This window comes from Manis pentadactyla, chromosome 2 (assembly GCF_030020395.1).
Source record: "Manis pentadactyla isolate mManPen7 chromosome 2, mManPen7.hap1, whole genome shotgun sequence".
Classification (NCBI taxonomy): Eukaryota; Metazoa; Chordata; class Mammalia; order Pholidota; family Manidae; genus Manis; species Manis pentadactyla.
This window is the reverse complement of record NC_080020.1, coordinates 55,287,902-55,300,396: the sequence shown is the minus strand read 5'-3', so window position 1 is coordinate 55,300,396 and position 12,495 is coordinate 55,287,902. Positions and strand designations below refer to the sequence as shown.

Sequence of the window (12,495 nt, the reverse complement as noted above, 5' to 3'; positions counted from 1 at the left end):
AAGCCACAGCTCTCTGTGGGCCTGCGCAGACTTTCATGATTCTGCTTCCCTCCCTCTGCAGCAGGACTTCTCGTGTCCCCGTTGGGGTGGGTGACATGCCACCTCCTGCTGATGTTTCCCTATGGTTAGAGCAGGAAGGTCTGGGACACGAGGAACTTGGCTCCACTTCTATCATCTCGCACCTCTTCTGTGGCAAGGCCAGGTGCGCCAGCAGCTCAGAACCCGGGCGTGACCGCTGGGGGCAGAGCCCAGGAGGAAGGGCAGGTGTCCTTCCTGGACTGTAAGGGTGAGCGAGAGCACCCTGCTTTTGTCTCTTCCCTGTAGGCAACTTCACATTCCCTTCCCTCCCTCTCCCTTTCTCAGTCAAACTAGGGCCTTTCTCCGAGATCCCCAGTGACTCCTGCATCACCAGTGTTTGAAACGTGTGTATGGACGAGGGATGAATTAAACTGTGTCTGCACCCAAGAGTGCAAACAAGAACACAGTGGTTCTCAGCCCAAATGCTCATTAGAGTCACCTGGGGATCTTTTAAAAATGCCAAAGCCCAAGTGTTGTCCCAGACTAACTGTATCCAAATCTTGGCGATGTGGGACCTAGGCACCAGTATTTTTTAAAGCTCCCAGAGATTCCAATGTGTAGCTCGTGTTGAGACCTACTGGTCTAAAGCCTCCGAGTGAAGAGCTCCTCCAGGGCCCTGGTGATTTCCAGACTCATGGGGAATCTGAAGGCAAGGTCTGAACAAAGGTTATTTAAAGGTCACTAGCACCCACCCCCTTCTGCACTGCCCTGCACAGAAAACGGTGTCAGGAGTTCTGGAGAAAAGGAACTGTTGCCCCAATAGCTTATTAATCCATCTTTTTTCAAATATTCATCACTGCCTGAAAAAAGGTATATTCACCGAATGTGGTGACACGAGACTGGGCTCCTCTCCTCAGCACTGGTCTGAGCATGGCCAGAGGAGGCTGCCACCCGACCTTCCAACAGGTAACAGAAGGAAGATTTGCCTAAACCCATTTCTCACATGGACCTCGTGGCTCTTCAATAGACCATCCATGAGGTGGGAGGGCACACATGACTAAATACTTAATATAGTTTTAAGAAGAAAGGTTGATTATCTCATTGAATCCTAAAGGCCACCTGCTAAAAATGGGAGTCAGCTGATGACAGGCCACCCATAATGCACTGCGCTTGATGCATGAACCTTGTGAGCTCCTGAGGCCTCTAAAGATGTATCTTTTTAGACAGAGGTAAGAAATATTACACTTGGGTGGCAAAAAAACTCATCTAAAAATTCCAAAGCATAGAAAGAGACAGATACTGAGAATGCAATGAACCTGACAGAAGCGGGCTCATAAATTCAGTCAACTTTGTCAAATGCAGTCATTCCATTTCAGAATCTGCAATGATTGGAAGTGCTATGGTCTGTCAATATCGCAACAGGCCTGGCTTTGTGCTGTCTTTTTTTTTCGTGAAATGTGGGTTGCCTGTTAACACTAGCATTGCTTCTATTCACTTGAATTAGCACAGTGAGAAGGCAGCAAAGAACCTGGGAGGATGAGGATCACAGAAACGCCTGCGGTGTTAAGTGAGAATCGGGGCTCGCCAACCTGAAGCCTTAATTAGAGATTAGTGTGACAGGAGTCCAACAGCCAGGCTGTCAGAGAAAAATTAGTTACATGTTCATTCCCTGTTTCACCAAGTCACCCTCCATCAAGAACGATGTTTCAAGCTGAGTCTAAGGTCCAGGCATACAGCCTTGCACAGGCCATTCTGAGGCCACAAACCACTGGCCACAGAATTGACCCATTGCACAAATCTATACATATTTTTTTGGTATATATTTGAGTGTTCAGTGCATAGATTTGCACGTGCTGTGCAGATGAGAACCAAAACAGACATGTGTGGGATAACAGGACAGAGAAAGCCACTTGGAGAGTCATCTGTGGCACTCTAAATGGTTCAGCAAAAGAATGACTATTTGAGAAAACCTGGGCTCTAATATGATAATGAGCATAGTCACTAAGTGAGCAGTAAGTGCAATGTATTTATGGAACACATCTGGATGTTTCTAAGCTAAACTCTCAAAGTTACGCTGAAAAACATCATCGAGGGGGAAAACTCTCAGAACTAAAAGATATGTTTTCTTTTGTGCTCAATGGCTTTCTTGATTTCAGTTTTTATTTCCTTATATAAAGCCTAGTGTAGTGGTAATCACAGTGGATACCTGATAAAAAAAATCTTTCTAAAATTGAAGTTCCCATCAGGTAGAATTTATGGGTTTGACCTGTTTCCTAAAATGAATTTATTATCAGGAAAAATTTATTCTGCATAAAAGTCATCTGTAAATCTACAGATTAAAAAACCTGAAAGCAAGTGTTATTTTTGGTTTTCAGAAGTGAGACTCTACATAAATCAGAGCATTTCAGGGTTAGGCTCTGAAGGATGCTGAGGCCAATCACACAGTTGATGCCTTAACTCAGTGACTGTCCTGAACCTCATGGGCTTTGGGCTACCCTCAGAATTCCCCAGCTATAGGAAACTGGCATTAAATCCAAGGTGTCATCTTTCTTACTCATTTATTTATTTCCCTCTTACTCATCTATTTATTTCCATCCACAAAAGGTACTTTTTACAATCTATCAAATTATTAAGAAGCAGTGGGATCTCATGACTTTCAAACTTGTTTTAGATTTTGATAGCCAAAATAATAAATAAACAAACTAAGTAAGTAAAGCAATAAAAGCAGCATTGCTGTGGCTGAATTTAGGTGCAAGGACCAAGCACCCTGCCCTCTCTGTCTTTCTCTGTCATTGTCAGAGGCCACAAGGAACCTCCTCGGGACCTTGGAGCTACTCAGAATGAAGATGAGGAATGCAGCCCGGTCCATCCATCCATCCATCATCGAGTACACACTTCTTTAGCAATTCTTATGTATCAGCCACTGTGGGAGCGCCTGGCAAGAGAACATGGAGGAGAAACCATGGAGCTTACATTCTAATGAGGGGGAGAGTGACAGACAGGAGAAAGGTAAGAATCAATCACTGTAACAATTAAGAGCTAATATTTGTTGCTTATTTCATGTAAGGAACTTTGCACATCTTAATTTACTTAATTCTCTCCATAGCCCACGGGATAGGTGCTACTTTTATTGCCACTTTACACCTGAAGGACTGGAGGTGCGGAGCAGCAGTACAGGAGATGCAGCTATAGAAGCCAGCACACAGACAAGGGAAGGGCATTCTCATAAACAGGGGAGTGGTTACTGTGTGGATGCAGCTGCCAAGAGATGGGGCAAGTTGTGAGCAGAGAAGTGGTCCTGGTTTAGTGACATGGAAGTCACCAGAAACCTTGAAAAGAGCAGAATCAGTGGTACGGTGAGAATGGAAATAGAATGTAAGGAGCTGTGAAAATATAGGGGCAAGTGTTGACAGGCAGTCCTTTTCAGAAGTTTAATGGGAGAGTGGCAGAAAACTAGGGCTGCAGAGGACACAGCTGAGAGCAGATGTGGGATCAAAGGGAGGGTCTTTAGGCAGAAGAAATCTAACTTTGGGTACCATTTAAAAAAATCAATTTGTAGTCTTACAGCATTGTAATTGTCTGCTTGCTTGTCTGTCTACCCCAAGGAGAGACAATGGGGCAGAAACTATCTTGTTCACTGTTTTTTCTGACCTGTCACCTATCATAGTCACTGGAACACAGTGAGCAGTTCCACAGATACTTCTTGTGTAAGTGGACTTAATATAGGATAAAGATTGGGCAGGGGTAGGAAGAAGCTTAGGTGTTGTCTTGAAAAACACTTGCCAAGCAGAAGTTTCACCAGGCCCAGCAAGGCAGGCTTGAAAACCTGCTGCTGAATGGCCAGGCCTCCGCACAGGCTGAGCCGTTTCCCCCAAAGGGCAGCAGCCCCTTGGTCTTTGGAGCCACTACAGGCGGTGTCCCTCTTTCAACTTCGACAAGTCAAGTGCTTAGGAGTTCTGGGATCTAATCTGACCCCTGCTAAGAAATTGCTGTTACCTTTTCTATTTCTAAATTAGAAAAATAATATGATCCTACAACCTAATTTTTTTTGTTTAATAACTTAAGCCAAATCAAAGTTACAAGGTGATTATTTACTGCAAAGCAGTGAGGCTCCCGGGTGCCCTCAGGCAAACTCCACCATACATTCTATTCACCCTCCAGCAGCTGGGGAACAGCAAGCCCTCTCCTCCCTCCTTTAAAACAAACAAACAAACAAACAAACAATTCCACCATACTTCAATCCCATCACAAGAGAGCAAAACATAAGCAGCTACTTGCAGCTTACTCCCTTAAAAGGTTCTTGAGATACGTCAATTATCCCAAAGAAACACACCGAACAAATCTCAGCCTGGAGGCCGACTGGCTGGCTGACTTGGTGAGAGCCTACTCTCTGTTCACAGGAGAAGATGGTCGGGCGGGCCTCTAGGTTTCCTCTTCCTTTGCAAGTTGGACTGTGACTTAATGGGTCCTAACTATTAAAAAATAGCTTCTCTTGTGTTTTAGAATTGCCATCTGAGTCTCAGGGGCCTAGTTTCTCTTTGTAAGATCTTAGCATGTGAATTTCTATTCATGGTTAGAATATTATGAACCAAGTAGTTCATATCATGGTTAAATATCAGATATAAGATTCCAGAGCAGGCATGTATATACAAATAGATAATAATGGTAATAATAAGGGCGGTAGATATTTACTGAGTGCTTACAGTGGGCGTGACTGTGGGCTCAGTGCTTCAATACAGTATCTGGCTTGATTTCACAGCAACCCTATGGGATAAATATACCCCCATTTTTTAGATGGTGAAACTGAGGCTTCTAGAGATTAAGTTGTCTGAAGTCCCACAGATAGTGAAGTGAAGGAAGTAGAACTAGGAAACCTAGCAGACTAACCCTGGTGCTCACCAATGTAACCTCTGCCGTAAGCTCCATGCCAGTGTTTCCTGGTTTAAATACTTGAGAGCAGGAAAGGCCTTTCAGTTACCACCTTGTGGCAGCTCAGGTGAGTAGGGCTGGGGCAGGAGGAGATGGGAACGCTTGGCTGAAGCAGGGTTGAAGGGTAACCTCTGAATTTCAGCTGATGTGTTTTTCCCTTTTCAATTACCGGGAATAATCAGGGGATGGCTGTAAAAATGCATTTTAAAGTGCTCCTGTGTGAGATCACCTGGAGAAACTGTTCCATCAGCAAAAGGGCCAAGATGCTGATGTTTCAAGTGAAGGACTTGAATGCAGGCTTGAGAGCCCAGCCACGCTCCCTCCGTCTTCCTCTCCCCGTCCCCTGGGGCACAGGGCCTCGCGGGCTGCCCGGGCGAGGGTACGTCACCCACAACAGGACAGGCAGACCACACCTGCCTTAGTAGGAGAGAGTGTTTGGTTTTGTTTTTTTCACTTTATTTTCTTTGATAAGGCATACATTTTCAATCCTAAGTGTTGGCCAGGGGCAATCTGGAAACAGCTGTACAGACGACGATGGGGAGAGGGGAGTCCCTGCAGGTACACACTTTGTTTCATGGCTGAATTGCTACTAAAACAGTCCTGGATACAGTGCCCCACAAATTATTTTTCCCTTAAACTGATTTTTCCAGTTAGTTCTGTACATTAGTTACAGAGGCCTATATTATTTTCCCCATAGGGCTTTCCTGCTCATGATTCCTAAACAAGCTGATAAAAACTCTAGTTTTCTCCACAGAAATATTTAGGTTGTTGAGGCTTTCTCTTATAATTACTTCCTGAAAAATGCAGTGGTCAAATTCTCCTGAATATTTTTACATTAAATTGGGCACACAAAACTTGGCCCTTGATATTTTAAGGTTTTAAAGTAGATTCTTGGCTTTACAGAGTTAACTGGCTTCTATTACTTGCTTTCTGTATTGGCTTCTCATTGATTTGATTAAATCTCTCTACCACTTAAATGAAGAACTCTGTGTGAAAACAAGGATTTCTTTTAACCTGAAGAAATCATTTCTTATGGAAAGAAATCTTCTATTTCACTCCTCTACTAAGTACTTCAGGAATTGGGGCAGGTGAGGAGAAAGGTCTTGGCAATGGCAGTTTGATGAGAAATGAATTAATTCGATTATTTCCATGGTGTGGATCAATAATAGTCGGCCTCCACAGAGGCCCCTGCCCAAAGGCAGCTGGATAATCAATAGGATCACACAGAGGCTTCTCCTCCCCCAGCAGCCTCTCTGATCTTTTCTGGGCAGACTCTTCACGCCTGTGTAATTCTAATTTATGTCAACTGGAAATCAAAGAAATTCCAAGAGGCTTTGGTCATAGGACATTGGGTGAACCTTTCAAAATCTATTTATGTCTATTCTTTAAGTAATGTGGTCCCCACAGCCCTCCTGGTGCCTCTTGGGGTGAAGGAGAAGCCTCCCAGCATAAAGGCAGCTACCTGCTGCCAGCAAAGGCAGAGGAGGGCAGTTAGGTAAATCGAGGTACACTTTCTCTTTCCTATCTACAACTCTGCAGGGACAGAAGAACAAATGAGCATTTTAAGCAAAATGCGTTTCCAAGAGTGGCTCCCTCAATAATGCTCTTTAACGATACCCCAGACGCTGGCATTTTCAAATCAAATGAACAGTGTATAAAATTAGTTCTGCATGAAGTTAAGGAAAAAAAAAATAAAGTGAAAGGGAGCTTTTAAAAGCTCCAGCATTTCTCCATCCAACTGCTTTTCACAAGGGTTTGGCATTTGAGAATTGCTAGATTTATGATGTTATTCGCTGCTCATAATTCAGGCCCTCTGTCTCCAAACTTCTGTATTAACACTCATTGCAGAGGTTTCCACCACGACATTTTATCACTGAGGTTTCTCAAACCAGCCAGTCAGCCTCTGGCGAGGTCTGGCTTCTCAGCCAGTGCCATGCCCCTGGGCTCCACCACCTTCTCACCAACCTTGTGTCCCCAAACATTTTTCATTAACCTTGAACACTGCATTTCCATTTGCCCTACAGCTTTCCCATGAATTTTTCTGTCCTTCTCAGTTTTGTTCTCCATCCAACAGCCTTGTAAAGACATGAGGAAAATATCATATTATTAGAAGAAACAGATCTATATAGCATCTAGAATTCACTGAAGCTGCAAAAATGATTCCTATGACCAAAGCCCCTGACTGTCTTTAACTGTGGGAAGCAGAGTAAACCTATTGCTCTTATTAGAGAATCCTGTAGGTTATACAAGAAGTTTTAACTAAACCACCAAACAAATGTGTGTTAAGTTGATAGGTGATTTCGGGTCAACTCTAATTTCCAAGGTCAAGTAAGCCTTTGAACAGTCTTTAAGGATATAAATTCACCCCAATTCATCAAAGCTGTCTCACACAGCGTTTTCTTCTCCTGGTCCTTACAATGCACTAAAGTTTAGGAGATTAAGTGGCGTCGGCTTCAAAACCCAAAGTAATGCCTCTAACATGCTTATCCATCCAGCAATCGGAAAAGCTACTCAACCCGAGGCTTCTGAATGCACTTCCTCCTTTTACAAGTGCACAGGGAATGCTGCATTTGCCAAATGGCTGGAGGACTCCCTGAGCCACCAGTGTTACAGCCAAATGAATGCACTGCAGTTTAGCTCAGACATTGTCTGATAATCCAAATACATGTTGTTTTCATCTGCAAAGAATATGTGTAATGTTTCTCATCTGTTCTTTGTTTACCCAGTGAGGGGGAGAGAGGAAAAACACTTTTTCCTACAACAAATACAATGAATTTTGTTATAATTCTTATAATTCCTCAAAAGCTCAAGTGAGGAAAAAAGCTGAAGTTTGGTAGAGCTTCCAAATCAAAGATAAGTGGCCTCAAATGAGACTGACTGCATGTGAAAAAAAAATACAACTAGACTTCAGTATTTCTCAGACCCACAGGATCACAAAACATGAGCCTGGGACACACAGACGTCACACACCCATCTCTCCCCAGTGCAGCGATCCCACTGACAACCGTCTTGACAAGGGGGTTAATTGTGTAGACCACCAAGGGCCCTTGCCCCCTCCTCCAGCTCCAGCTGGTGCACAGAAAGGGGAAGAAGAAATGAAATTAGTGAGTTATTAGCGGTTAGCAGATTTAGTTAAGAGTGATAGGCCCAAATTAATTTTGTTTTTTAATTCTTTGCTGGCACAGATGATCACAGTGAGGTAGACAGTGGATCTTTGTCTCCATATCCTCATCACAACTTCTCTGTGCTTCCTGTTTTGGTTCTTATTTTTCACCATCATTTTTCTTACTGCTTTCTTTTTATTTCCCTACCTTCGACTCACCCTTTTCTTCCATTGCAAGTCTTTTTTCATGCCTAGATCTGGTTAGTAAGTTGGTTCCAAATACACAGTGTCCTACAGAGGCAGTAGTTTTCCTTTGTAAAGTGTGTAAGACAATGTAATTATTGACATCTTTGTATAGAAAATAATAATCTAGATTTTAAACCTAAGTAAGAAAAAGGTAAAAAGGTCTCATCTTCTCTAGTCTGAGTTTATTATTTTCCTTTATTTGATTTTCTTTCAAAATGTGATAGTGGGCAATACAATTTTTTCTCATTTGGAAAATCCAATATCAAAATACGGATTAATATAATGACAACGATAAGGATAATCGGTAACACTAAGCACTTCATAAATAACAAACATTCTAAGGGCTTGATTATGTTCATTCATTTAAGTGCTCACAGCATTTCTATAAGATAGGTACTATTAATATTGTCTCCATTTTACAAACAAGGGAACGGAGGCACTGAGACATTAGATAATTGCTCAAGACGTCACAACAAAGTGCAGAGCCCAGATCTGAGCCCGAACTCTGGTTCCAGAATCCATACCTTCAACTACTGACCGCTTTTCTTTGCTACTCAAGTATTTCTTGAGTCTTAATACAAATTTTAAATCTTGAGATGGATACCATAATACAAATGTTGAAAGCTGAATGGCTACTTACTCTAGACTTCCATCCAACTACATCAATAAGCAGGCTATTACACACAAGGCTTTACATTTTGTGTGCAGTTTGGAAACCTCTTCCATCCTCACAGAACCTGTTATGTCTGACTCTGGGCTGCCTTCAGCCAAAGACGCAGGCAGCAAGGCTGGGCCGGCACCGCCTACCCTGGGCCGTGCTGCTTCTGGCTGAGGTCAGGCAGCATGTGCTGGGGCCAGTGGGCTCTCTGAGCCACTCACTGGCTGCGTAATGGATTCAGAGACTGCCTGAGGGAAGGGCTAAAACCTGCAGGAATACCGCTAACCAGATAGCCACCCCGTCTAATTCTGGACTAATCTGCAGTTGGGTAGAAAAGGATCCATTCCTTAGTTTAAAATTAGCAAAATGTTGGTCAGCAAATATGTCTGGAATAATTGTCTCCTGTACAGCTGAAACATACATTTCTACAACTCATCTCTGAAGGTGGAGCTGATCTCAACTATTCTAAAGAGTACAGACTAGAAATATGACGATTTCCGAGAACAGCTATGGAAACAGACTCATTTTGAATGCATACATTTGGGTGTCCTTGGCCTGACAGTACTCACGCAGCAGTTCCTTCTTGAAGCTGAGGAGTCTGCTGTCATTGTTTCAAGTTTCTAGAATACTCTGCCTACTGTGGACCCTTTAACTTGTTTTAACAGAAGTGATTTGAAAATGACAGGGTTAGTAGCAGTGCTAGGTTAGTTAGTAGTGAACTTGGAGGGAGACTTGCAACTTCTGAGTATCAGTGTTATTGCTTATTAAAAAAGTCAGCTTTCTAGGCTGGGCTGAGAACAATAATAAAATCTCTCTAAACATAACTAACTGGCAAAGCCCTCATATAAGTTGGAATTTTAAAGCATCTAGAGAAAAGAACCAGGTCAAGTAAGAAAAATGATAAACACACAGAGGATTTGGGCCATTCTTCTATTTGCCCCCATATTTGCTAGACATATGTCCTTGGAGAGGCATATATATTTAGTTTCACTCTTTTGCTAGATTTGTCACCATTTGCAAAAATGGCACACATGTGTAAATTATACAATGCCAGCACTTTCTGAGCAACTCTCTGAGGTGCATCTTTTCCAAGGAAGGAGCCTGAAGACTGCCCCCAGGGTGTGCCTTGAGCCTTGGACACATATGCCAAAGGCCTGGGGTAAAGTCTTGGATAAGTGGCCTCAGACTTGGTCTTTCTGAGCCTCCATTTTCTCCCCTTTACAGTACCAATAACTATTGCTCAGACTTGTTATAGGGAAAACTAAGGGGAAAGCACCTTTTTAGTGCCTGGTGATCAATACAGATTTTTATCATCTTTCTTCTCAGTCTTCAAAGGGCCCCTTCAAAGGTGACACAATTCCTCAAAACTCATGCTCACATCTCTGGCCAGCTCACAGACCTTCAGCGGGATCTCTGGGACCATTTCTCCTCATGTGCTAAAAGTGGTATCTTAAATATGGAAAGAGGCAAATTCTCACATAATATCCCCTCATGGGCCCCTTTCTTGCCCACAAAATGGCCAGAACACGCAGATGTTGAGCACTGAAATTGTACACATCAAATTGCAAAAAAAACCACTTGGCACTTGTTCTTTACTCTTTCCTGTTGCAGGAAACTTGGAACCCAGAACAGAGTTTACTGTCGGATCCTGCATGTCGCAGTCGGCCATGCAAACATTTTAAGTTTGGATCCATGGACTTCTGGATAGGAGGAATCTAAGTTGACTGTGCATGTGAGAGCTTTTTCTTTCTGCATAAGCACAAAATTCATTTTTAAACAGAGAAATGGAAAAGCAAACTCTATTAGTTTAGAAAAACAGGCATCTTATAATACATAGCTGTAATAGTACATGTTATGTGCACATACACATACATATATATAGGCGAAAGAAAATACAGCAGCAGGCTATTAACGACACTGATTAATAGAAAACAAACTTGATAGGCAACTCTTACTTTATCGCATCTCATCAGCCCCAAGTATCTCAGGGATTTGCTGCTCTGCGCAATCAGAGTGGCTCCTTGGTCTGTGATTTCTTTACACCATCCGACATCCACAGTCTCTATTGTCATGCTGTGTCGCCCAATGGCTATCAGTGCTGTAAGGAAGGACCGAGAGAAAGCAAGCAACATAATGTTAGAAGTGCGAGGGATCACTTATCTTATTAGGACTATTTCTCTCAATTCCTCACTAAATTTGTTCCTGAACATTGTGTGTAAATGAATGTTTTGTAAATGAAATGAAATTTGAAATGCTTTTGGAAAGCTTGCTCTATGACAAACCCTTTTACAAAGTAAATAATCACTCCATAATTTCCCTTCCACTGAAACACAAACTCTTATCAGTTTTACTCATTACAAAGTTACCTGTACTTTCAAACCTTCATATCTGCAGAAGGAATAAATTGAATTACACATATAACATTAAAGAAACCCCAAGAAGAAACTACACTCTAGCTAAGATCATTTTAATAATTTTTTAAAAGAAAAATCCATGTAAACACCATTTTGAGGTGTGTTAAACCACATATGAATTTCTTTACCAGTTGGCATAATTTCTTCCATCTGCCCACCATGTGTAAAATGTAAGAGCATGTAATATTTTTCTCATTAGTCTTCCTTGAGACTGTTAGGAATTAAGAGTACATTATACATATAGTTGAATTTAATTGGTGCCGTGCTAGAGTGCAGTAAAGGGAATGCATTTGTTCTGGTGAATTTCCTCACCGTATCAGAAGTCTTCCTTCTATTAACATAAGATGAAGCTTGTTATATGAAACGTATGGCAGTATGTCTGGTCTTTTTGACTGTTTAGCACTGTACCACTATTCAAATGCAGATACTTATCCCATAATCTATGATATGCGCTACTTATCACAGCTCCACACCCCTCACACTGTCAGAGCCACCAATCCGTGAATGTGGCTCTTTGCTACGGACTTCTGATTTGATAGACAAGCACACCTCTACATTTGTGGAGCAGAAAAACACATTTCAGTACCTCCAACCAAGTCTACGGTACATTGGTTTGTAAATGAAAACTCTGAAAAACAATGCACACATATTAAAAAGGAAAGAAAAATTGTTTGCTAATTATTTCCTCATTCAAGATAGGGTGAGATGATTTCTGTGACATTAAAGGCGGATGATATTTTCCAATTGACTAGATTGATAAGAGCAGAGTGAATTACTCATGCAAAAAAATGTTAACTCTTACAGCTCATAGAAAATAATACTTGGCAAAATCTCTTGGCTAATTATCTCAGTAACTTTTTTTTTTAACTAGAAAACTCATACCCATGCATTCAAGTATCAAAGCACTCCTAAGTAGCCAGATATTTAAAATTTACAAAGATGAAATCATGAATCCAGTGTCTTCCAGTGAAAATGCTATAAAGGAAGAAAACAATGTATTCCTGGAAGTTCCTCATGCCACCAGTTTGTTCATGCTCCCTCATATTTGCACAGCTATTCTGGCATTTCCTTTTCAAAGGAGGTGGGGTGGGTGGGGGGAAATCTGTCAAAGGTTTCCTGAATGGTCT

At 42.0% G+C, this 12,495-nt stretch overlaps 1 protein-coding gene across 1 annotated transcript in view; it reads right to left on the bottom strand.

The window, feature by feature from the left end:
* Positions 1-12,495, bottom strand: part of FBXL17 (F-box and leucine rich repeat protein 17) — a 602,098-nt gene that overhangs the window by 10,389 nt on the left and 579,214 nt on the right. Inside the window, exon 8 of the mRNA XM_036886821.2 lies at positions 10,910-11,052. Coding sequence (XP_036742716.2) covers positions 10,910-11,052 — 143 coding nt within the window. The remainder of the gene's footprint in view (positions 1-10,909; positions 11,053-12,495) is intronic.